The 22,926-nt window shown below is 44.7% G+C and overlaps 1 protein-coding gene across 2 annotated transcripts in view; it reads left to right on the plus strand.

The window, feature by feature from the left end:
- ARID3B (AT-rich interaction domain 3B) overlaps positions 1-22,926 on the plus strand; it is a 37,512-nt gene that overhangs the window by 1,187 nt on the left and 13,399 nt on the right. For both annotated transcript variants that reach the window (XM_026855809.1, XM_026855810.1), the window contains exons 2-4: positions 2,667-3,343; positions 12,629-12,700; positions 14,275-14,347. In XM_026855809.1, the coding sequence (XP_026711610.1) occupies positions 2,756-3,343; positions 12,629-12,700; positions 14,275-14,347 (733 nt within the window). In that variant the 5' untranslated portion in view covers positions 2,667-2,755. The remainder of the gene's footprint in view (positions 1-2,666; positions 3,344-12,628; positions 12,701-14,274; positions 14,348-22,926) is intronic.

Here is a 22,926-nt window from a genome sequence, read left to right on the forward strand (position 1 = left end):
CTGGGGCCAGGCCTGCACCGGGGGCTGGTACCGAAGCGGGAGGGGGGTGGGCTGGAGCTCACCGGCTGCTTAGACGGGTGGGGCCGGGGGAGCGGGGCTGGTCGCCGGGCACAGCCACCCTTCACCGGGTACGTCCCCTTGGGCGTATGTGTGGGGTGTTTAGTGGTTTCGTGGTGGTTACGGGGCAGGGGTCTCCGGTAAAACCGGGCGGCGGCGGGGTGAAGGCGTTGGCGGAGTTGTTTACTACCCCGGGAGACCTCTTCCCTCCTCGGGGCTGGGACGCAGGCTGGCCTCGGCTGCTTATCTCACGCTTTAACTCTTTCAGGTGGTTTCCACTTGGAAAACCTCTTTCCCAGCGTTGCTGGCACGGAGGCAGGCGTTTTCCCAATTACGCTGGAAATTGAGCTAGTTAAAAATTCAAATCAAGGGTCTTTTTAATTAAAGTGCTCTCCCAGGGATTAAAAACCGCACAAAGGCTGGTGCGTGAGGACTTGAAGGTTAAACTGAATCCTTTCACTGCCTTGGGTGGGAGAGGCACCAGAAGTAAGCTGAGGGGTAAAATTGATGTTAAAACCTGGAATGGTTTAATATTATTAGTCTAGCTGTGGTTATCTTAAAACTCTGTCCTGATATTGTGACTTAATTATTTGCTATGAGCAGTGCATCTCCTTGTTGACTTAAAACTCACTGTAACGTTGGCTGCTTCTCCACATTAACATCGATACTCACTGAGGGCAGGTTTGCCATATCCAAATTCCATCTTTTTAGAGGCTGTCGAGGTTTGTGCTGATGAAAACCCTCGGCAGCCGCGCATAAATCCTGCACTAACCTGTCACACGCTATTGTACCTGAACTCCAGGAAATACGCGGGCGCCGCATACCAGGGTGTTGCTGCACCTGAGGTGTGTTTGCTCGACACGTTAGCCGAGTATCAGGTCATTTATTATCGTTAACGTACCCGAGGTGTGTATTAACTGCATGCCCTGCTGAATATCCCCCAGGCAGGAGAGGTGACACCTCACCGGCCTCAGGTGCAACAATATACAGCAAGGTGTGGGCTGTAGGTGCTCTAGCCTGGTTTATTGTTGCTGTTGCGACACCCGCACCAGTTCATTGTTGCTTTACTGAAGGAGTGTGTGTGTGGAGCTAGGCCAGATGGTGTATTGTGCCTTCTGAACGAGTCTAAGACTCTTTTCAGCTGCCAGGTAATGCATTATTGCTCCTGACATTCAAACCACTAATCCACTTTATATTGTTTCATTTGCAAGCTAAAGCTATGCCGCTGCCTGCTAGATAAAAATGCAAATGCACCAGCCAGGCTTTTCATTTTGGTGATGGGCTGTTATTTAGCACGGGAAAGAGTTTGCAGAGGAAAAATGAGTAGGGCATCGAAGCTTGCAGGCACTTTGTACAAGAGACATGGTCTGACCACCTTAAAGGAAGACCTGGAGTTGTGCTAGGGATGCTGGAAGTTGTCTTTCACTTTTAAAACTGGTATCTGGTAGGTTATTTGTTGTTTTAGAACAGAAATATGTCTGTTTTGAAAATGTGTTAGCAAAACAGTCTTTTTTAAGTCTGTGGCTTGAATAGGACAGTGCTGGTTGTAAACAGGGTGGTGGGAGGTGGCCAGGAGACTAGCTTGTCTGTAGTTGGCCTTTCCTTTGTTTCTCTAGGCTGACTGTATTTTGATATCAATGAACCTTGAAGGGCATCAAGTGAGATGTTTAAACATCTTTTTACATTAAAAAAAAAAAGCTGAGAAGGACCATCTTTGTCAGCAGTTCCAGTTTGTGACACAAAGTCCAAAATACATATGCTGATTTTAATAGTTGGGGATTAAAGGTGTAGTTGTCTTTCTAGGATTTACTGTAGATCAGAGCTGTGTTTCTGACTGTGGTCTGTTCTGTTGGCCTTTGCTCAAGAGGAGGCTAGTGCTGGCTCAGCATGGGCTTGCTGCAGGTCAAAATGGAGAGCTAGGAAAGCTCTCAGGTCCTTTGGCTGGGAAAATCGAAGGGAGGCCGTGCCTGGGGCTTGAGATACACTGGCAACTCTGGGAACCAGAAGCAGGAGTTGCTTGGTACTCAGCAGTCTGCTCCAGGCTACAGTGATCTTCGCTTTACTCTTGTCTCGCCCTAATGGGGAAAAATAATTGGCCAAATATAGGGTTTTAAGACAAACATATAAAATGTAAAGAATTTAGTAACGTAATGAAAGCATAAAAAAAATTAGAGATAACTGGTGTGCAATAAATTCCTGCCCATTTTTTAATGGGAATATGGTCAAACTTATCATCCCAGCTATCTCCTTTTAAGGTAGTATTTTCAGAAGCACAAACCCTAGATGTTAAACCTAACATTTCAAAAGTAATTATTTAGGAAGCATGACACAAAACTGAACTGCTGGGACCGTGGACAAAGGCATTTCAGATGCTGTCTTTGGGATATATGAAACTGAGGTTATAGCGAATGTGTTCAGCTTGAAAATACAATTAAACAGTCTGAAAATTGAATGCAAGTTTGAGCCTGAGGCTGTTAAACATGAAGCTGATTGTTTCACGGTCTCCTGCACAGGAAAGAGTATTGGCTTTGCACTCTATTTATCCTCTTCCTGGGGAAAAGATGAAAGCATTTTATATTCATACAGACAAATATTTGTCTATCTTTCAGATTCTGCCAATCTCCCAAGGTCGGGGCTTGAACCCTGCCAGATAAAGTCAAAAACGCCCCCCTCTTTTCCCAGCCATGCAAACTGCGGGATGAAGCTGGAAGCTGTGGTCGAGCAGCTGCAGAAGCAGCAGCAGAAGCAGCAAACACCTCTGCAGATGGATTCCAGGGAGAGACAGCAGAGGCAGATGAGAGAAGCCCAGCTGCTCTACACCCAGCAGCTGGCTGTGCAGCAGGCTGTCCTAGCAGCCACATCTGGCAGGGCTTCGGGCGGCTCTGCTGTTGGTCCCTTGGCCAGAGGCCCGTCTGCAGCGGGAGCTACACGGGCTTTTGATCAAAGCAGCATGAATTCGGAGCCAGAAGAGGAGGAGGAGGATGAAGAGGAGGATGAAGAGGAGGAGGAGGAGGAGGAGGAAGAAGGGGCTTTGGAAGGTGTCGATCTTGAGGATGGTGCTGATGTGACTGGAAAACAAAGCTGCTCTGCTCTGAAATATTTTCATGCTCCCAAAGTTGCCCATCACAACCAAAGAGTGGCCTCTACCTCTAATCCTCTTCCAGCTTCAGGGCACCAGCGGGGACAGCAGGGCAAAGAAGAACAGGGTAAAGACACTACTAAGCAACCGTATTGCGGTTCCCCGTCTGGACGCCAGAACTGGCGGTTGGACGAGCAGCTCAAACAGGTCAGTGTTAACGTTACTTCCTTCTGAATAAGAATGACCATGGTCAGTCAGACTGAGGATTTCTTTAGCCCAGTGTCCTGTTACAAGCACTGGCTGTTAGCAAGGGTGTTAGAGAGAGTTCAAGAAGCAGGCACGTGCAGAGCGATGCTCCTCTGGTGTACGCTTGCAGGTTTATTATTTTAGAAAGAGATTTTGCAGGAACTTGATTTGCTTTACAGATTCAGGTTTCCAGCTAATGATATAGAAACCCCAATCTGTCAGAGCCTTTGTAGGGAGGTGAAGGCTTGATCTTTGACATGTTTATTTTCTACCTCACTGCTGCTGTGCCATTCAGAATGGAACAGGCTAGTGTTATATTTATTTTTGGTGCAGACACTTGCCTGCTAATGTCTCCTTCAAGTTATTTCACATACGACATCTATAACCCCTTTGTAAGACCCTCAGGATGCAACGACTTTGGATTTTTGGTTGGTGGTGTGGGCAGGCAGGGAACAGTGTGTGTCCTACCACTGATCCTGTGAGTAAGCAGAGCCACTTCATATTTCATGTGTGGGAAGGAAGGAGCTCACTTGCTACTGCTTGGATTTGGTAGGAGGTTAATTCTGTGTTTGAATGAAGAATTAGTACTCCTTGTAGATAAACGCCAGAGGAACAAGAATTCTTTTCTTTGTTGCAAATGGGTATTTCAGTTAATGTAGTACTTGTGTGCTGTTTTGTTACACAGCTAACTTGAGTACAGATTCAAAGACTTTTACAGCATTTATGTGTATTGAAATTGAGCCAAAGGACTGCACAGTGTAAATAAAGAAGGAAAAATAAGTTGGATTTGTCATTTTCTGCAGATGTTAGCATGAGTGTGAACAGGGTTAGATTTTGCTTTAGGTAATTCTTGGAGCTAAGAAACCTTGTATTGACAAACACAGCACTGTTTTCTTTCCCTCCTGCAAACTCTATGAAGGAAAAAAGCTGGAGATGCCTTGTGGCTGGTGAACCGTAGGTGTTGGAAAGTTTGCTGTGAATGCTCAGAGCAGGCTCTCCCCTTAGCTGCTGGTTGTGTGCACAAGATGATTTGTTTTATGCTGTCACATGGAGTAGTTTGAGGAGGAACTGCCAAAGCCCAGCAAGCTTTATTTCTTCTCCCCTTCCATTTAGTGTGGCCTGTAGGCCCCTGCCTAGCTGTTCCTGCAAAACTGTACCAGTTTGGTGTTTCTACACCAAGACCTGTGGCAGGAATTCCTCTAAGTTGCTGCGTGAATGGCATTTGTGCTACTGGTGCTATAAAGCATGCTGGCAAAGCAGCCTTGGTGCATGGGATGCAGCAGGCAACCCATTGCTGTTGTCTTTTCTCTGTGCTTGCTACTCAAGAGGGGTTGGGTTGAAAAAGAGAGTTACTCAAGTTGTAGGGAAATGAGGTGGGTATGTCAGACGGGATGGTTGCTAGAGAAATTGCTTCAGAATTTACTGGATTGGAGTGACTGGCAAAAACTTCCTCTTTCAGGTGTCTGGGTGGAGAATAGTAGGTGGGACTCTGGTGTTAGAAGGATCACTTTCTCTTAAAAAAAAAAAAAACAACCTATACACCGAAAAACCAATAAACTTAGCATTAGTCTTTATTTCCGGCTAGGCCGGAGCTAACAAGTATGTCATTGTGCTTCTTTCCAATACTTGGTTATCTTGAGAGTCCTGTGAATCTTACTGAACTAATAGGCTTGATTCCTAGGTCATTTGCCCAGTTCTGGGAAGACAAATGGCTATAAGCATGCCAGATCTGGTCTTAGTTGATGTGGAATAGCAAAAAAAACCCCAAAACTACTTCTTTACAGCTGGCATACTGTGCACTAATACCAATCCAGTTATGCTGGGCTGTTTCAGCAGTAATCAGGTATATTGGTAGTAGATTGCAGCTTAGTCTGAGTTTAGACCCACTTACTCTGGAAGCCAGTGCACAAAACTTCACCAGGAAGCAAAACTTAAAAAAAGAAAAACATGTTGCTGCTGTGTTAAAGTGTGTTTCACTGCTGGGAAGGCACAAAGTACAGTGGTAAAGAAAGGAGTTAGCGACTTCCATGGACATCAAGTTAGGGAATAAACTATAAAGGACTGTCAGGTACGTGCTGTGCTACAACTGTTGTGGGTGGTGGGAAGGTACGGCAGAAAGTTGTCCCGAAATACTGTTTCCTGGTAGTGTCATTGAAGGTGGAGTACTGGGCTAGATGGTGTGCTGGCCCGGCGAGGCCTGGCTTACATCCAGAGTCGTGCTGGTGATCGCTGTTACGAAGGTGCTATGGTGTGCTCAACAGCCCATAGTGAAGTGCCCAATATTAGTGATGCTGGTGCAGTATATTCACCTTGAGTAGGGTAAATATTGCAGATCAACTTGTTTGCATTCACCAGTGGAGTCTGCATACCAGGCAGTAAAAATTTAACTGCGGTATACCAGTTCAGAGCTGGTGAGCTGGGAACTGCGTGGAGGTAGGAATAAACCAGGGAGCCAGACAGGAACTGCTAGCTGGGGTAGCAGCAAAGGGGGAGAAATGTGTGTGCAGTGGTGGGTGTCCATGTAACTCTGTATGCTAAATGGCAGCATGCTGCCCCAGTGCAGACCTTGTTTGAAATTTTTCATTTCAAGGCTTACTTTAAAGATACCGGGCTTTTTCTTTGTCTAAAGTGGCTGCGTTAGGCAGCAAAAACAGAATCAAATGCAAAAGTGCCTGTATTCTCCAGGTTGTTTTCAAAATGATTCCTGAACTTGTCTGGTTTTTAGCTTCTGTTGAGATGGTGGCTAATAACCAGTCAGTGTACACTGCTTCCAGCTAGCTCTGCTCTGCGAGTATTTGTGGTATGCATTGACTGTTGCTTGTGAAAGAGGGAGAAAGTCACTTCTATTTCTTTTCAAGTGTGGATTGTTCCTCTGAAAGTGATGCCTTTGGACAAAAATGTATGTTGAAAGTGTAAGGCTAGGATTGCCTGGAAGATTTGTGGTATGAAGATGGCAGAAAGATAGAAACTACCAGCAAGATCAAGCCCCATTCTGTTCAGTCCCGGACAGCCAAGTAAATAATTGTAGAACAAGCCGGCAGACAAAAGAGCTGGCTCAGCTTATGACACAGGGGCGGTGGGAATCCTGTCAGCACAAAACAACAAGGGAGTGGAGTTGCTTGTCGGGGAGTTGCAGTCCCGAAAGAAGAGCCGGGGGGGTTGTGCTCAGCTTGTTCGCTCCTCGGACTTGCTCAAATCCCTTGCAAATCCATCACTGCTCCGACAGCCAAAGGCTCCAGCAGCCGTCCTCAAAAAGGGCGTTGTGGGCTGCCTGTCTTTGAAGAAAAATGAGTTTTTAATTCTGCGGGTGAAAATGTTGCTTTTAGCAGATGGTTGGGTGTGGGTCCTCGTCCCGTGGGTTCTCACATTGCTCGGCGATGTCTCTGGTTACCTGGGAGAGCCGTGCAGGAACGGCAGGACCACAGCCGCTGTCATGCTGGTGCTGTTTGCTCCTCTTCCACCCGAGGCTGGTGTGCAGCCCTAGTATGAGCAGTTTTGTCAGGCTCTTACCACAGCGCACACATTAGTACGTGCATTCCTTCGTGGAATGTAAAAATAAGGCCAAGGTTTTCAGGCATCAGCTGATATTTAATGCCTTCTTAAATACAGCAAGGTAAGTCTCTATAAAGCAGCTGTCTGACTTTTAGAGAGTGGCTTGTGGTCTGGTTTTTGGGGATGTCTCATGTTAGATTCTCAGAAATCACCAGTCACTCCTGAAAATCCTGACCTAAACTTTTACAAAGGTCATGGTGTTTATTAAGATAAGTCAGCTTAAAATAATTACTTTGGTTTTGCTCTAGGGTCTAGGAATGAGTGGCTGAGATTCCATAACCTTAAGTATGTGCCTCAAGTGGTGTGTGTATTGAGGTATTGCTCAGGAGATACTCATTAATCCAGAGGGGGTGAAGGTCCCAGGAATAAAAAAAGTTGCATTTCACACGGTGCATTTTTTTGCCTCCTAGTTATTTCAGATATCTAGGGCCCAATTCAAGGGTTGGAGTTTTAATTCCTTATATGGATCATTGGGTATCTTTCTTTTTATGATGTAGTGGAAGGAGAATGCTTCATTAATAGCTGTGTTAGATATTTGTTTTTTCTTTTACTGGAAGCTGTTTTCTGTAAGAACAGATTCTAATTCTTAAATTGCCAGTTGCTGCTTCTCTTGAGATTCATGGTTTAGGTTTGTTTTGATGAAATCTTCATCCCTGCTTCTGCCATGGCACTTAACTTGGTATTCATACTCATATGTAACTTAAATTGCAGCATCAGTGGTTGCAGCAACTGATTTTTGTTTAGTACACCGAATAATGTATGAGAGGAGAACCAAGTAACTGCCTGTGATAATGTCTGTAGGCAGCAGCCTGCAAACAACTTGTGTTAGACATCAGAGAATTCCCCCCAATCTTCATCTCAGGAGGCAGTTCCAGAGGCTTCATCAAGGCTATGTTATATTGCAGCAACTGTGCTATATCTGGAACAGAGCGAGGAACTCATTTATATCCTGGGGAAGATACGGCCCATTTTAGCATTGGTTTGAGTGCTAAATTTATCTTTAGGAATAGTTGCAACTTGTCTCCTTCGGTGCCAATTTATAGAAATTCTAGCGAACACTGGAGAATGGTAGGTGGAAAGAGCTCGAATGTGTTGTATTCTTGCACTTCTGTTTTTCTCACTTCAGAGTAAATCTGAGACTCATGTGGCAGTGAGAATTTCTCTTCCCACAGCCATACAGCACTGAACAAATCTTGTCACATTTTAGCTAATTCCTCTGAGTATTTGTGAATAGGAGTCATTCACAGAGAGTCAAACTTTTCCTTAAGGATAAGGAAGCAAATTCCTATTTTGCAAAGAATTGTGTTGATGCTGCAGTCACTAGGTCATGAGAGCATATAAAGAAGCGTAATAAAAAAAGTAATTAATCTGTTAACTTCAGTCTGTTCTTTTTGTTTCCTTCCCCATCCTCCCTGCCATTCCTGAAATCACTAAAATGTTTTCAAAACCTGTCTTTGAAGCTTATAGTTATTGAATTGAGCTCTGTTATTAGTAAGGCTGGGAAGGGTTTATTCCAATTTCAGCAGAGCTTTACCAGGCAGCTTGTGCACACATAATTACAACTTGGTTCTCCATGCTTGAGAACTTGCAGCTCAAGGCAGTAGTCCTGATCTTATCAGTGTTTTGTAGTACAACAGTTTTCTTTATAATAGCATCTGTTTCACTTCCTAAGGCTTAACTCTACCCACAAAAGGAATTTCTGTGGATTCTCTGATAATCCTGAAATTGCTGCCCCTGTACCTTTTCATTGACTCAGTGCTTTCAGTTAACCCATGGGGTAGGGGAGGGGCTCTCTTTTTCACTGCAGCATTTAGCCTAGTCCCTAAGTGGGTATTTCAGCAGATTTCTGCCCTAAAACCTCTCAAAACTGGAGGTCTGCAGTAGGGAGGTGGGGGATGATGCAGTAGAGAGTTTCATGCCAGAAGGTTTTTTTCCACTTTTCTTGTACATGTTAAAGCTTTAGTGGGTTCTCTCCAGTTCAGAATTTGCCATTTGAATACAACTTTGTATCCAGGGCTTTAGCTGAGCCCCTCTCAAACACCTGTATGAAACAGGTGAGAGAGAAGGGAATGATCTGGCACAGGATCATTTTGAAACCCTCATCAGTGTCCCTGTTTGCACACTGACTGCAGTTGTGCAGGCACAACTGGAGAAGGAGATGATGAGCTGCTGTTCTGTTTGCTTTAGTGCTTCACTTCATTGAACACAGTTTTGATTCTTTAGTCTCTGAGGGACAGATGTGTGAGGTGGTCATACTTGACAGGTAGGTGTCCTGCAGAGAGGGGTTTAGGCTGCTTGTTTCTAAGGTTTTTGTCCTTAAAAGAATGGTCTGGATGAAGCAGAAAGCATTTGTCATCTCCTTTTCTGTCTGCTTGGCAACTCAGGGTTAACTCTGGCTTTTGAATGTGGGATTGGAAACCAAAATTGCTCTGGACATCTGAGCTTCCCTCTAATAAGATATTCCAGGTGGTTAGGGAGTAATCCTAAAATAGCTCCAGATATAATTGCTTCTGAAGCCAGGCCTGCAGCCTCTCGGGGAGGGGGCAGTCTGGGGGGCTCTGATGGCCTCTGAGGTGTGTCTGCAGCGTGGGGAAGGCTCCCTGGCTCTGCCCACAGCCCGTGAAGGTGCCCAGCCCTTCACAACACCTCTGCCTTCCCCCTCCTGCTCGGCATCGGGGGCTAAAGCACAGCCAGTGCTGCTTTTCTGCAAGAAACCAGATAAATTCTTGCCTGTGGTAACGCAAGAGCTGTTTGTCAAACATCAGCAAATTCCCTTGATACAGAGGGGTGGAGGGAGAGGCAGGACTCTCCCCAGAGAATGACCTGCCTCTCTGAACAGTGTTTTTTCCTTCCTGCAACTATTGCCTGACTTACACAAAGGTCTTTTAATGACTTGTGAGGATATATTGATTTCTCAGGTTCCTGCTGTTCATACGGAGGAGGGCTTCTCAGCATAGGGTAACTTTGTTTTCCTAGGAGGAATGGAAAGGAAGCTTGATACCAAAGCTCCTGCTGAGTTCTCTTGCTGTGCAAAGTGTAGTTTATTCTGCGTATGGAGCACCTCTTACTTCTGTAGCTTCCTGGGGCTCTTTACTGATTTACCTGTTCCAGTCGTGCTCCATTTGGTGTTCTGACTGCTGCCAATATTTGGTATCTTTGGTTGTAGCCTTGGCACGGACCCAAAGGTTTTGGTGAGCAGAATAGTCTCTCAAGATCAAAGCTGAGGCCTGGGAAAGTGCCTGTCGGTGCTTGTACTCTGTTCTCTGAATAAATAAGGCTTTATTCCCCGGCTGCTGAGCTGACATTTCATGCTAGCCTGAGACTTTGCTAACTCTGCCACCCAAAACAAACCTGTGCTATGTCCTCATGTCTCCACAGCCCATGTGTTGTTTCAGTGCACCCTTGCTGATTTACACCGCGGCAGCTTGCACCAAGGTGGATGAGAAGCACTCTATCTTTTCTGATAGCTTGACATGGGGAGTGGTAACTGGCTTTAAACCTTCCCAGCTATTGCAGGGGGAAATGCTAATGCTGTCCACTGTCTCACCTCGGATTGCTCCGTGTCATGCCAGGTGATGTCCATCTCTGCCAATTTTCTGGACATATGGCAAAACACTGATGGCTTCAGCTAGCTTTAAGCTCCTTTTCAGTAGCAAGGTGTGGGGGAGCATTACTTCTGTGCTCTTGAGCATCTCAGGATGTAGGTATGGGAAATAGGGTGCATCTATTCTGCTTAATCTTTATATTAAACCTTAATCTTATGATTTTTTTTCTAATTACCCTTTTTCTTCAAATAGAACAAGTAAAATAACATCTAAAGGGTCTTTAATCCCATGGAAAGTTTTGTTCCTGGAAATTTTACCAAGTTCAAACTCACTGGCAGTAGAGAATTATCTCCTTTAAGCCTTCTTCTATTTCCTGTCCCTGTCTTCAAATGTAGCAGAATAAGCTCTCAGCATGACCAAAATTCCCTATGATAGCGAGTGTTTTGCTTCTTGGAGCACCCAGTTTAACACCACGAGCAGTTTTGCCCTCTGGATTTATAAGCAAATACAAACTTGGGAAGAAAGCAGCTCAGCCCTCCACCAAATCACTATGCCTTAGAGTGTGTAAAGTTGAGGGTGGGAAATAGCTTCTGACAAGACTGTCTCTTACTCTGACTGTTTACATAGGTTTGTTGATCTGAGTTCACAATCAGTGGGGTTTTAGGAGCAGCTGGATGTTACCATAATTAGCCAAAAAACTGTGTTTTTAATCTCTGCTAGCAAAGGACACCCAGATGAATCCTCCTGTGAACAAAACCGGTTGTCAGATCTCTTCCTAGAGAGGACTGGGAATTGATCTGCTGTAATAAACAGCTGACATAACAGAAGTGGCAATAATCCCCCATTAAATATCTTTCAGTTGATGGGACTCAGTGGATAATTGACTTTCCAGCAGGAATTACTGGCTCAAACTAAATCAGCAGGCATTAGGGCAGCTCAGTGCAGTGTTTTTTAAAGGGGGAAATGTAGCTTTGCCTGGCCTTGACAAGAGCTATTCATCTTTCTAATTCAATGTATGTGTCACGACCAGATGACTCCAAGATTTCAGATATTGGACCACCTCTCTAATTCGCATGCTTTTTTTTGCGTTGAAACCTTTTGATATCTTCAGTGCTTTTCTATCTGCATTAGGATGCTCTGTGATTATCAGAACAAGGGTAGTCCAAACTACCTTGCTTGGGTGGATTTGGCTGTTCTCTTTCCTGGAGGGGCTCTGGAGCACCTGCTATACTAGACATTTATGAAATTTATGGTTTAAAGATGCTTGAATGGTTTTTCAGAATCATTCTTCTGGTGTTGGTCCTGCTGTACAGCCAGAGTCTGCCCCTGCTGGTTTCCAGCCCTGGTGATCATTTCAAGGATGATGACTTACCAAGTAGAATAGGCCTAACTAGAGTAATCCTTTTAATGCCAAAGAAGAATGAACCTTAATCCGGCAAAGCTGAGCTTTCCATTTCTGTGGGGAAAATCCAGATCCAGGAGCTTCCAGAATTAAGGGTCCTGGGTTGGCGAGAAGCTTTCTGGTGGGTTTATTTCCCTCTTTCTTCAGCATACTCTGGTTTTGGTTTTGTAGGTGAGTGGGAGTAGGACAGAAGGGCATTTCCAAGTGTGTTTGGTGTCACCTGGTGAGCAGGAAGGCAGGATGCCCGGGTAACACCTACACCTTTCACTAGGGGCTCTAGGATGTGCATTGGTAAAATGATGGACATGGAGAGCAAAAGCAGCACCTCTCTGTTTAGGTGTTGGACCTTATTTTACAGCAAATCACCTGCTCTGGGGGGGCAGATGAAGACGGGGGCTGTTGGTGTTGAGGACTTTAGAATGGTTTTCCTTGGTATCAAGACAACTTTTTTGAGATGAGTTTCTGTGGGGGAAAAAAAATCTTAGAGCTGAAAAACTTCCCCTACCTTCAGTAGTTGCCTGGAAGGTGAAATGGCACTTCCCATTTTGGGCTGAGTGTCAGAGATTCCAGGAAAGTGTTCTGTGACAAATGCACAAATGTCCCCCATCTTCCTAATAATCTTGGTCTAAGCCAGCAGCTGCTTTTGCACATGTTTGTGCCCAAAAATACACATTATCAAGCTTTCTGGAACTGTCCATAAAGCCTTTCCCTGGCAGTCCTTTCACCCTTTCGTGTTTCTCTCCCTAGAATGGCAACGTGACCTGGAGTGATGAAGGTGATGGATGCAGAGGAAGAGAAATTTCAAGAGACTTTGCCAAGGTCAGTCTGATCATGAGGATCTTTGGGAAGGGGTAACTTTGGGAAATCCTTCCCCTGATCTGTCACAGAGGGGGACTACAAAGTCCTCACTATCCCTCTATATTGAATTTGTAAGAAAACTGCTTTGTCCTGCAGGCTTCTGCCCACAACCTGCGATTTTGTTGCCTTTGGTCACTGGAATATAGATTGAACTAAGACTTAATAACCACACTTTTGACATTTAAATTCTTAGTCAGTACTTTCTCCAGCTGGGAGAAGAGTATTTTGTTTCTTGAACCTGATTAGCCTTGTGATCATGGATTTGAATGTGGCAGCTGTGTGTCACATCAGCCAGAGGAATTCATTTTAGACTAAGCTGGCTCTTTCTGAAAGGGTGCAGCTAATTGCTCTGCAAATACTGGTACATTTTCTTCCCAGAGCTCAATGTGTGAGAAAGCACAGAGGTTCACAGGAAACGAGCCTAGAAAGTCCTTCTGCTTGACTAGGTGAATACCAAGCAGCTAGCAGCACCTATGGAGAGGCCAAAATACGTATTTCCCGATGAATCTTTGCTTTTCTGTTTTGCTGCTTCACAAGCATAGCTACAACAGGCGAAAAATTCCCTGGAGTGATGCAGGATTCTCCCTCAGTGTAAGCAAGTGGAGGAATCAAATTCTTCATGTACAGCGTTGTCTTCTGTCTTATTTTATATCCTCTTCCATCTCAGTGAGAGACTGACTTCAGCCCTTTCAGCCTGTCACTTTGTGGCCTCACAGGATTCTTGATAGGTGAAAATTAGATTCTTCTGTTTGAGTTAGTTGTAAGATGACACTCATGCCTGACCCTTCTGAAAATCAGGGGATAATGTTAGCATACAGTGCCTCCCCTTTGGAATAAGCTGCCAATGGAACTTTCATTTAAATGCTTGGGTTTTTAAGCCTTTTGTAAAATGATTTCTGCAGCAAATTGGTTCCAGGCTGGTTTCTGATATTTTTGAAGGCTTTTTTGGCTTATTTTAGAGGAGCCTTTCCTGCCAGGCATTAGTAGTTAGAGGAAAGCTTTATCCTTTCATCTTCTCCTTCAAGGGACTTGGAGTTTGTCACTTACTTGACAATCCTTGAAGGAGGGAATCATGCGGCTAGGAGAAGCTGCAGAGAAGTTTACTTCCCTGGTGCCTCAAAGGTGTGGACCACTAATCTGCCCTGACCCACTGTCACCTTTCATTTGGTTGTCTCATCTTTCTTTCCAGCTGGTCTTAATAGTTTCTCTTCCCTTTGCTCTCAGGTAGTTTCAACCCCTGCTCTGTAGCAGTGCTGTTAACTGAGTTGAATCCTGCTCCCTTCCAGGTGCCAGTCTCTGCTGTGCCTGGATGAGTTACTGGGGGGCTGAGCAAGGCAAGCTGTAATGAGGGGCCTCAAACTATCACTGCAGCCTTGGCCACCGAATTGCTCAGGAATCCTTCCTTGTTCTGCCTCTTTACCTGTGGCTCCTTTCACCCCTCCAGTATAAACACCAGGTCATTCGCTGCAAGAAGTATTATTACTTTATTTTTTGTCTTACTGTGAATTGTGCCTTCATTTTTATTTTTCCCCCAGCTCTATGAACTGGATAGTGACCCTGAACGGAAAGAGTTCCTGGATGACCTCTTCATCTTTATGCAGAAGAGAGGTGAGCGAGCATTTGTTTGAATATCGATAGGATAAAATGGGGCAGAGGGGTGCTGCTGCTGTTTTTGTTCTTCCCTCCTGAGTTTGAAAGATCAAATCCAGCCCTTAAACTTGCAGATCAGGTGGAAGAGCAGTGGTAAGACTTGGATATTTGCTTCGGGAGATGAGCGCACTAGATGAGCCCACTACCCTGTGGCTTATTTTCACAGACACTATTTCTTTACCTTCCTACTTAATACTGATGTTGCCCTTGCGCTGAAGAGCCCAAGAAGCCTGATTCCCAAAGGATTTCTGAAACAAGGCTGAGTACCACTGAGTATTTTCTGCTCTCCCCTTCAGGTGGCACGATCACACATCTTGTCATGTTTGATTTCAATGGCATGTGGAAACTGAGTGTGAATGCCTTCACAGTCTGCACAGAGTAGTGGCATACAATCTGGGGACTGGGAAAATAGACACCAAGCCACATTTTCCTGTAGATTCACAATGTGTCAGCTTTCCGTTTAGTAATTTTGTGTAAAGCACACAGTTTCTCACATTCCTCCCTGTGGTGTCAGCAACTTGCATCTTTCCTTGCTATAGGAGCCGTGATGCATGTGTGAAGTAGCTCAGCTGGGATGTCATAAAAGTCTCTTTCTGTCCCCTAGTTATCAAAGTTCTGTTCCCTCATTGCAAACTATTCATAATAAAAATATATGTAGATGTGATATTGTATAAAACATAACTGAACATTTGTGGTAAATCCTTTGTCGTGCTCTCTTCCTTTACCCCTCCAAGCATGCCAGGCCAGGCAGACTCTTCCAGCAAAGGTGCTTCTGACAAAAAGTGTTAAATTGCTCTATAGACCTTTTCATTGTTTCCAAAAAGTCTGCTGAAGGTAGGTGTGAAGAGCAGACATAAAAGGGACCCTTTGCTCCCTCATGGCATAATGGCCTCTGAGCCTGCTGGACCAAACAAGTCAGGCTTGCTTATTTATAAGGGGCTGCCTTAGTGTCACAAGCAATATTGTGCCCTCAGAGTCTAAAAAAGCATAAAGATGCAACATCTCAGTCTCATCTGTTTGAAAATGACCCATTTGTTGGGTTGGAGCTGGAGTCTTATTTCCAGTTGTCTTTTGAACCCTGCATCTTCAGATGCATCCCCCTCTGCAGATGGCTAGATCACAAGCAGAGGAAAGGTTATCCAAACTGCAGCTATATTGCAGTTGCTTTCCATATCCGTGTCCGTTTTTCCTGGCATGGCTAGAGCTGACAGCTGACCTGTGTGAATTTTCACTCTCCAGCAGTTTTGAGGTTATGCTTCCAAGTCAATTAAAAATTAGACCCAGGTTTTGCTGATATTTTTGGCTTTTGTATGCAGAGGCATAACCAAGCTTAATTAGTTTACTTGCAAATGTTAACCTGAGCTTGCATGTTAATGTAAGGGCTGGGATGACTGACAGAGAAGACAATAATCTGAAGTGTGTGATTGGCAGCAATAGAAACCTCCAGATACCTAGAGAGAAATCTGCTTAATACTTCAATGTCTCCTTCCTATTACCTTTTAATTATTTATAATTGACATGTTCCCGGCGCAGGGGCTGAGCTGGTCACCAGCTGGTTGCTGTAGGAGTTTAGCTTTTAATCATCTGGGCATTTCCAAGTGTATTTGTTTCTGGAGACTCCCTTGTTTTCTTGGTTGCTAGAAGGCTGAAAATGAAATATAAGAGCCCGGCACCCATGGGGGGAGATGCCATGAACTGACAGCGCTCTGTCAGAGAGGCTGAAGTGTTTGGCCCTGCTCTGGAGAGCTGGCTAGATGGCAGGGTGTGAGGCAGTGCTATGAGGCTTGCTTTATATTTTGGCACCCCCAAAAGAAATGGGCAGAAGGACTCTGGGGAGCTAAGCTGCTTTAGGTTGAGAGGAGAACTGAACAGCATATGTTGAGCTATAGGAGGCAGCTTCTCTTCTGTCATTAATCTGACCTGCTGTGTCTTACTGTAAAGGAAATCTTTTGATTTAGCATAGTTTTTCGGAAGCTGTATTGTCCACTTTTCCCATGCTTGCTCTCCCCAGCATTATCTACAGCAGGGCTTTGGTTTTCTAGTGGACAGATCAACTTGCTCACTCTGTCCTAATGTGGGATCTTCAAAAATCTGTGAGCTTCTACAGCAAAGTTATCATAGGATACCATTCAGGCTTTCATTTCTCCTCCCCTTTCTTTATGTGCCAAACAAGCATCCGAAACCAAACAAGGCTGAACAGCTGCCTTGTTCTGAAAGGGTCCCCCAAAGATGGATGCAGCCGAGGCCTCATTGCACCTGAGAGCAAAGTGCTGTGTTTCTTAGCTAGTATGTGTGAAGAGCTGGTTAATTTGCACCTCGTGTCTGAAGGGAATGGAAAGCAGCTCTGCTAGTAAACATTGCTGGTGTAAAGATGGGGGATTTTGCTGTTGTCCAGAAGGAGCTGGAGAAGTGCTGGCCCTTGTTTAGGGCTGATGGATTTGGGGCACAGATTGCTAGCTGATGCTGAAGCAAAAAAAGCCTGATGTGAAAGATAAACGACAGATTTCACAGGAGCTACTGAGTAGTTGGAGGGATGAAAAGATTTGCTTGTTGGTGCTGCTGTTAGGAATGTACCTAGAAATGTGAAGCCATGAAACAGGCTTAATGCAGATCAAATGTGCAGGTCTCATCTGCCTCTGAGCACAGCAGGTTGTCGCTGAATGACCACAGCTGCAAGTGATAAAATGGCCCTTCAGTGGCAATAATGATGGAAGAGGGAGATGAGAGGAAAGCTGTAACTCTTCCTTTGTTGGATGTTTTATTCCTTGTATGTGTTTAGTTGAATGGGTCCCACCATGGCTGTGATTGAAGGGGCAGATGGGGAGAGGAGGGGAGACCAGCCGATGAGAGCAATTAGTGTGCAGGACTAGCTTCGAACCAGGCCTACAACAGGAGTGACCTGGCGCAGCTCAGCAGGGACGATGCTAGTTTGCTGTGTTACCACTTCCACCTTCTCTTTTCTCAGCTCTTCTGCAGTCTAGAACCAAAGGTTGTCTTTCCTCAGACTGAACAGGGATAAGCAGCTTCACCAGTGGCTTCCCTCCATCTCCATTGTTGATCTGGTGTCTTGTGACAAGTTCAGCCTTGATGTCTTAAGATCTGGTTTCTCAGAAACTGTATTTTTAACCTCCTGCTGCATGAGGAGCCACCTTATGGGCACGTTTGTAGTTCAGGGCATTTTTACAGGCACGGGCTGAGGCTTCTCTGCTAGTGCACTGTGGAGTGGGTTGCATTGCAGGCACAGAGGTGAGAATTGTTCTGCCTGCCACTGAGGACACTGCAGGCAGGAGCAGTTTTCTAAGTGTCCAGGCTAGAGCTGTGTCCGCTACAGTAACGCAAGGTAATGTTGTGTTCCCCCATCTTTGGTATCACCAAAACCAATTTTATTATAGAAATGCATGTAGCCAGATGGACAAGTTCATTTGCTCAGATCAGACTCAGTCTTAGAGATGATGACATCTTCTCTTCTTTTCAGGTCTTTCTCGCCCTGTGAGCATACCCTGAAGCTGAATTTTGCCTCCATTTTTTGTGTGTGCGTGATAAAAGCTATAGGTATGATGAGTAGTAGAAAAACATAGGTGTATTGTAGCATGTACTAGGTAGCATAGCTAGACTGCTTTTTGTCCCCAGGTAGTGAAGCAGTGTTAGTGGTGTGATTCTTCAAGCCACTCAGGCAGCCACCAGTAATTGAGGTGACTATTCCACTGGTGCTGATGAGGAGAGAGTTGGAGTAGTGGGACTGTTTGATCCTCTGGAAGAATCAGCAGTGCTCGTGCAAGACATTCCTCTTGAAAAGGTTTGATGGGGAAGAGATCTAACTGCATGCTATGGTGTATTAGGAAAGGCTCCCTTTCAAGGGAAGCTGTTTTGTTCATTTTAAGTACTGCCTTTGTGAAGACCTCATAAAATGCCTTCAATTGTACAGCTCTACTAATTTTGTTCAAGGTTTCTGTGTGACCTTGGTTTTCCCAGATGGCTTGACCATTCTGGTTTTTTATGTGTATATACATAGAAGGGGCTTTGTAAGTCTGACCGTGTGGTTTTAATGTTTTCCTGCTGTTGTATGCTGTCTGCACATTTTAGATGTGGAAATACAACAAATCCAGGGTATTGACAAAAGCATTTACTGATGGATTCTTTTATCTGTAGGCCAAGTGGTGTTTATGAAATGTTTGTTCAGGGAATACACTTTATTCCTCTACTGATTCAATTTTGCAGGTTTCTTTTGGTCCTCTGGAGATATTTTTGAATCTGAATTAAGCAATGTAGTTCTCTAAATGACACATCAATAGACATAAATTCTCAGCATCCTTTGCTCATGCTACCTGGTTAATGCTGAGCCACAGCAAATGCTTCCCTAAATAGCAGATGATGTTATGCAGTGGAAAATTCTCACCTGAAGCACTGCAGAGGTCTCTTCTGGATGGTCCAAATTAATCAGGCAAGGCGTCTGCTCCGTTAGACCCTTGGATTTGTGCGCAGCTACATCTCTGCCTCCTGTACCTCCTTTGAAGAACCTCTTCTTTGGGCAACTGTCCCAACTTAGACTCAGGAAAAATGGTGACTGGTTTCTTGTGCAAATGGTAAGCAGTGGGGATCAGTGAAACATTTTAGGTTTTTACTATTACATTGTTAGAAAGAGTGAAAAGAATGACTTCCTAAGTTGTAGTGAGAACTGGCATTCTGGTTTACATTCCTCTGTATTCTTTAAGTAGTTTGAACCTTTCAGAACAGGGAACAGAGAAGGTACTACTGCATGTACTTTGAAGTGATGCTAGGATAAAAACAGGTGCAAAGCCAAGTGCTTGGGATCTTTTGAAAAACTTGAATCCAGCTCCTCTGGGGATGCAAAGTCCTGCCTGTACCTGAGGTAGGGTTCTCTGTAGCATCCAGAACACTCTCACAGGGATCGTTTTGTCCATCAACCTTAGGTGCCAGGTGACTAAAAGTCTCCACCAGATACATAAATAGATATTTTGGGGGAGTTTACTCAGGCAGATTTGCAAATTTTGCATATCACAGTAACTTAGAAGTAGTTATCAACAGGCCCTTCCCATAAAAAACAAACTTTCTCCCCTTCTGTTTTTCATACATCAAAACATTCATTGCAGACAGACATGAGAAATTTTTTCTAATTTGAAAAAAAGTCTCTAAGTTTCCCTTTGGAAAGATCTAAATAAATCTTTTCTGAGAAAATACCCCATACAGTACAAATAATTAATATCCCTTGGTTTTAGGCAGCTGAAAAATGGTGGTTTAGAGTGAATATTGCTTTAGCTCCAAAGAGAAATCATTGGAAGCTGTAGTTATAATTAATGGGAAAATAGTATTAGGACTTTATTTGGTTCTGGCTTACAGGAAATTTGTTTTAAATATAGTCAGCATGAAGAATGTTTGAGCAGCTTAAATGTTTTGATATGAAGTGAGTTGGCACTGGACAAGGGTATAGAAGAAATTAATTTGAAATGATTGGCTGTTGTTGTTTTGCATGAACCTTTCTGTAGCTTATTCATCTGATACCAGTTTGCTCTAGTGATTGTCAGCTAAGGATCTCCGAATCCCAGGTGCTTCTTCCTGGATATATAGAATTGAGTGATTGGAGTCAAAGGGGTTTTTTTTCATCACTTCACCTTAAGACTGAACTGTTAAATTGTCATGTTTCTCCAGCATCTCAAAGACTAGATGCTTGTGTCTCAAACCCTGGTGGTCTTGAGTTCTTTCTAGTATTGATGCTTCCTCTTTGCTATGGGTGTTCTTGACCTTCCCTTCCCCCCTGCCCCCCCTAAATTTTAATAGCATGTCTTTCAGATAGTTAAGTGCTGTGTTCAAGCTGTGGAGGTGGCTTCACACTGAAGACATGACTCTGTAGATATGCAGGTGGATGAAAGAAGGTAGAACTGTTTGGCATGAAGATGCTCTGATTTTTTGACTTTGTGCAGCCTGCCTGACCTACCTTTGTTTTGCCCAGCTGCGCTCGTTTCTCCACATTGCCTTCTGTATTTGTACCTGTATTTGCCTAGAGAAGAGGAGGTTGTCCACTTGGTTCAGAGGCCATATGTATGGAAACCCACCACCAGTTGCATGACGGTTCAACATCTGGTGAAGAAATAGCAAATATATTGGCCCCAGCTGTGTCAGTAGCAGCCAGACAGTTGTGCTGGAGTTGAGCTGGGTATAAAAGCGCAAATCTTGGTGGGATCTCTTGTTTTGGGGATGGAGGAACACCCTGTGTGGGAAGGTTAATGTGGTTGGAGCCTGGGCTAATACAAGCAGGGCACTGGATGCCAGTTAGGCTGCCTCTGGTTCAGCAGCCGAAATCTGATAAGGGGCTGCTGTCAGCCTCACTTATTGAGGAGGGAAGCAGAAACTTGATGGCGTTTCAAGGGGTGCAGATAAGAAGTGGGCCTCCTGTCAAATAGAGCATGATTAATTACCCTCTATCCTGGCTCCTGCTTTGATAGGAGTGTCTAATGGTCTGCAGGCTTTCGGATCAGGTGGTGACATTCCTGTTGGGAGGTGAGAATGCCTGCTGTGGAAGTGCCATGCCTAGGGAGAGATTAGATCACTGGTGGCACGGGCAGGGAGGAAGAAGGGAGAGGTGGTTTCCCTTCAGCATACCTTTGCTTTTTATTCTAACGTGGAGTGCTCAGGACAAGCTCAAACCAAATCAACAAATAAAACCTATACAAAGGGGCTGGGGTGGCTGAACAGGCAGCTTTGCATGAAGCCAGCCAGGGTTTGTCCTTGGAGAGGAATTCAAGCAAACCAGGAACTGAGGCAGTGCAGGGTTCAAGTTGTTTTGCTTGTATGCTACACTGCTGATTTGCTGTTTAACTGAATTTTACCCCTGTTTAGCCTGGGAGATGGGGAGATCATTCATACCAAGTAATTACTCTGTCTCCCTTCAAAGAAACCTGAAGATCTCTTCAAGATTTGGTTCAAAATTTTTTTAGATCACTGAGGACTTCCCCAGTCTTCTGAGGAAAACCTGTTGTTTTGGCTGTCTGATATTATTTCTCTTCTGAACATACAGTGAAAAGTGGAAGGAGCAGCTCTTTCCTTACCTGTACAGGTCATGGCTTAAAAATGCCCCCCCTTATGCCTGTTTTTCACTCCAGAGTGTGCTTTATTGTAGTTGGAATGTTGTTCTGCCAAATAAATATTTGGGATTCTCACCTTCTTTGTTCCTTACTAAAAAATGGACACTTCTGAAAGTAAATTGGATAGGAAAAAATGGGAGGTGATTGAAAAAGTAGTGCTCCAGGCTGGGTATAATTAACTGCTCTTTGTCTCTTGCATGCAGGACAAGTTGTGGCTTAGGCTGCTTGCTGGTGGGGAACTCCCTGCAGTAGGCATGGCTCAGCACAGGGAGAGGAGAGTGGCCCTTGGCAGGGGATCTCCATCATGGAGGACTCACAAAACTGAGCAAACCCCTGCAAAACGACAGGGGACTTCTTTTCTATAATTTGGTTAAGAACAGTCTCAGGGACAGTTCTAGTTTAACATCAGCCTGCATCTTCAGATTTAGATCTAACTCTGAAATCTGGCTAGGGATAAAGAACAGGAAAAAAAACCCACCTTGGGCAGCATACTTGGATAGGTGAGGGAGGTGTTGGTCCAAAGCTCAGTTCCCCTTCAGGAAATGGGAAGGCTGAGCCCCAGCACTGAGTGAGTGGCTGTTGCTGCAGGGGAGTGGAGCCTGTGTGTGCTGCTGGCTCAGCCCATGTCCCTTCCCCAGATACTGGTTCATTGCCAAGAGATGTAAAAACAGTCATTCAGAGATTATCTAGGGTTTACAGCTTCCTCAGTCCCTTCTTAAATAGCTCTTAAAGAACAAAAATCAAACAGTTGCTCCTTCTGCCTCTCCAGCGCAGGGGACATAGGGGACATTCAAGCCTATCCATATAACCCCTTTAGGCTTCTGTTATGTCTGCCTGAAACAGAAGAGGCTTTTGAACAGGGTGAAACAGCTTGGCAGAGGGGGCTGCTTATTTCCCTTGAAGGACAGAGATGTTTATAGCTACAGTCAGGTTTCCTCCAGGGAAACTCTTTATTCCAGAAATTTGAATTGTAGTTACAGCTGTCTTTCCCTTCAGAAAGCTGGGAGCCCATGGGCTATGGGATGATTCCTCTTTCTCCTTCCAGAGTTTGCCTGCCCTAGAGTTTGTCTTCCTGGGGTCTCCCTTGCTCATCAACTGTGTATCATCCCTTTTCCAGTGGAAACAGACTCCTTGCATCCCACCCTTTGGCTGATTCCTTGCAGGAATGGCCCATATTTACATAGCTGGAGTTATAGTATAAGGAAGAAAAGTCGTTTACCAAGAAAGTGAGGTGAGGAACCAGTCATCTTCCTTGCCCTCTTCTGAAGTTGGGCAAGGCTTCCGGCTCTTTGCGAGCACAGTTTGTACAGCATTTCTCAGAGCCGGCAGAATAGAGAGGCTTGAAAGTACAGTAAAATGAGTTTGCCATCAAAAGGCAACAAGTCTTATGCTGTGCCCCCGGCTGCTGACCTTTCCCTCTGGAATTCTCCCCTCTGA

This window comes from Athene cunicularia, assembly GCF_003259725.1.
Source record: "Athene cunicularia isolate RWA chromosome 10 unlocalized genomic scaffold, athCun1 chr10_part1, whole genome shotgun sequence".
NCBI classification, from domain to species: Eukaryota; Metazoa; Chordata; class Aves; order Strigiformes; family Strigidae; genus Athene; species Athene cunicularia.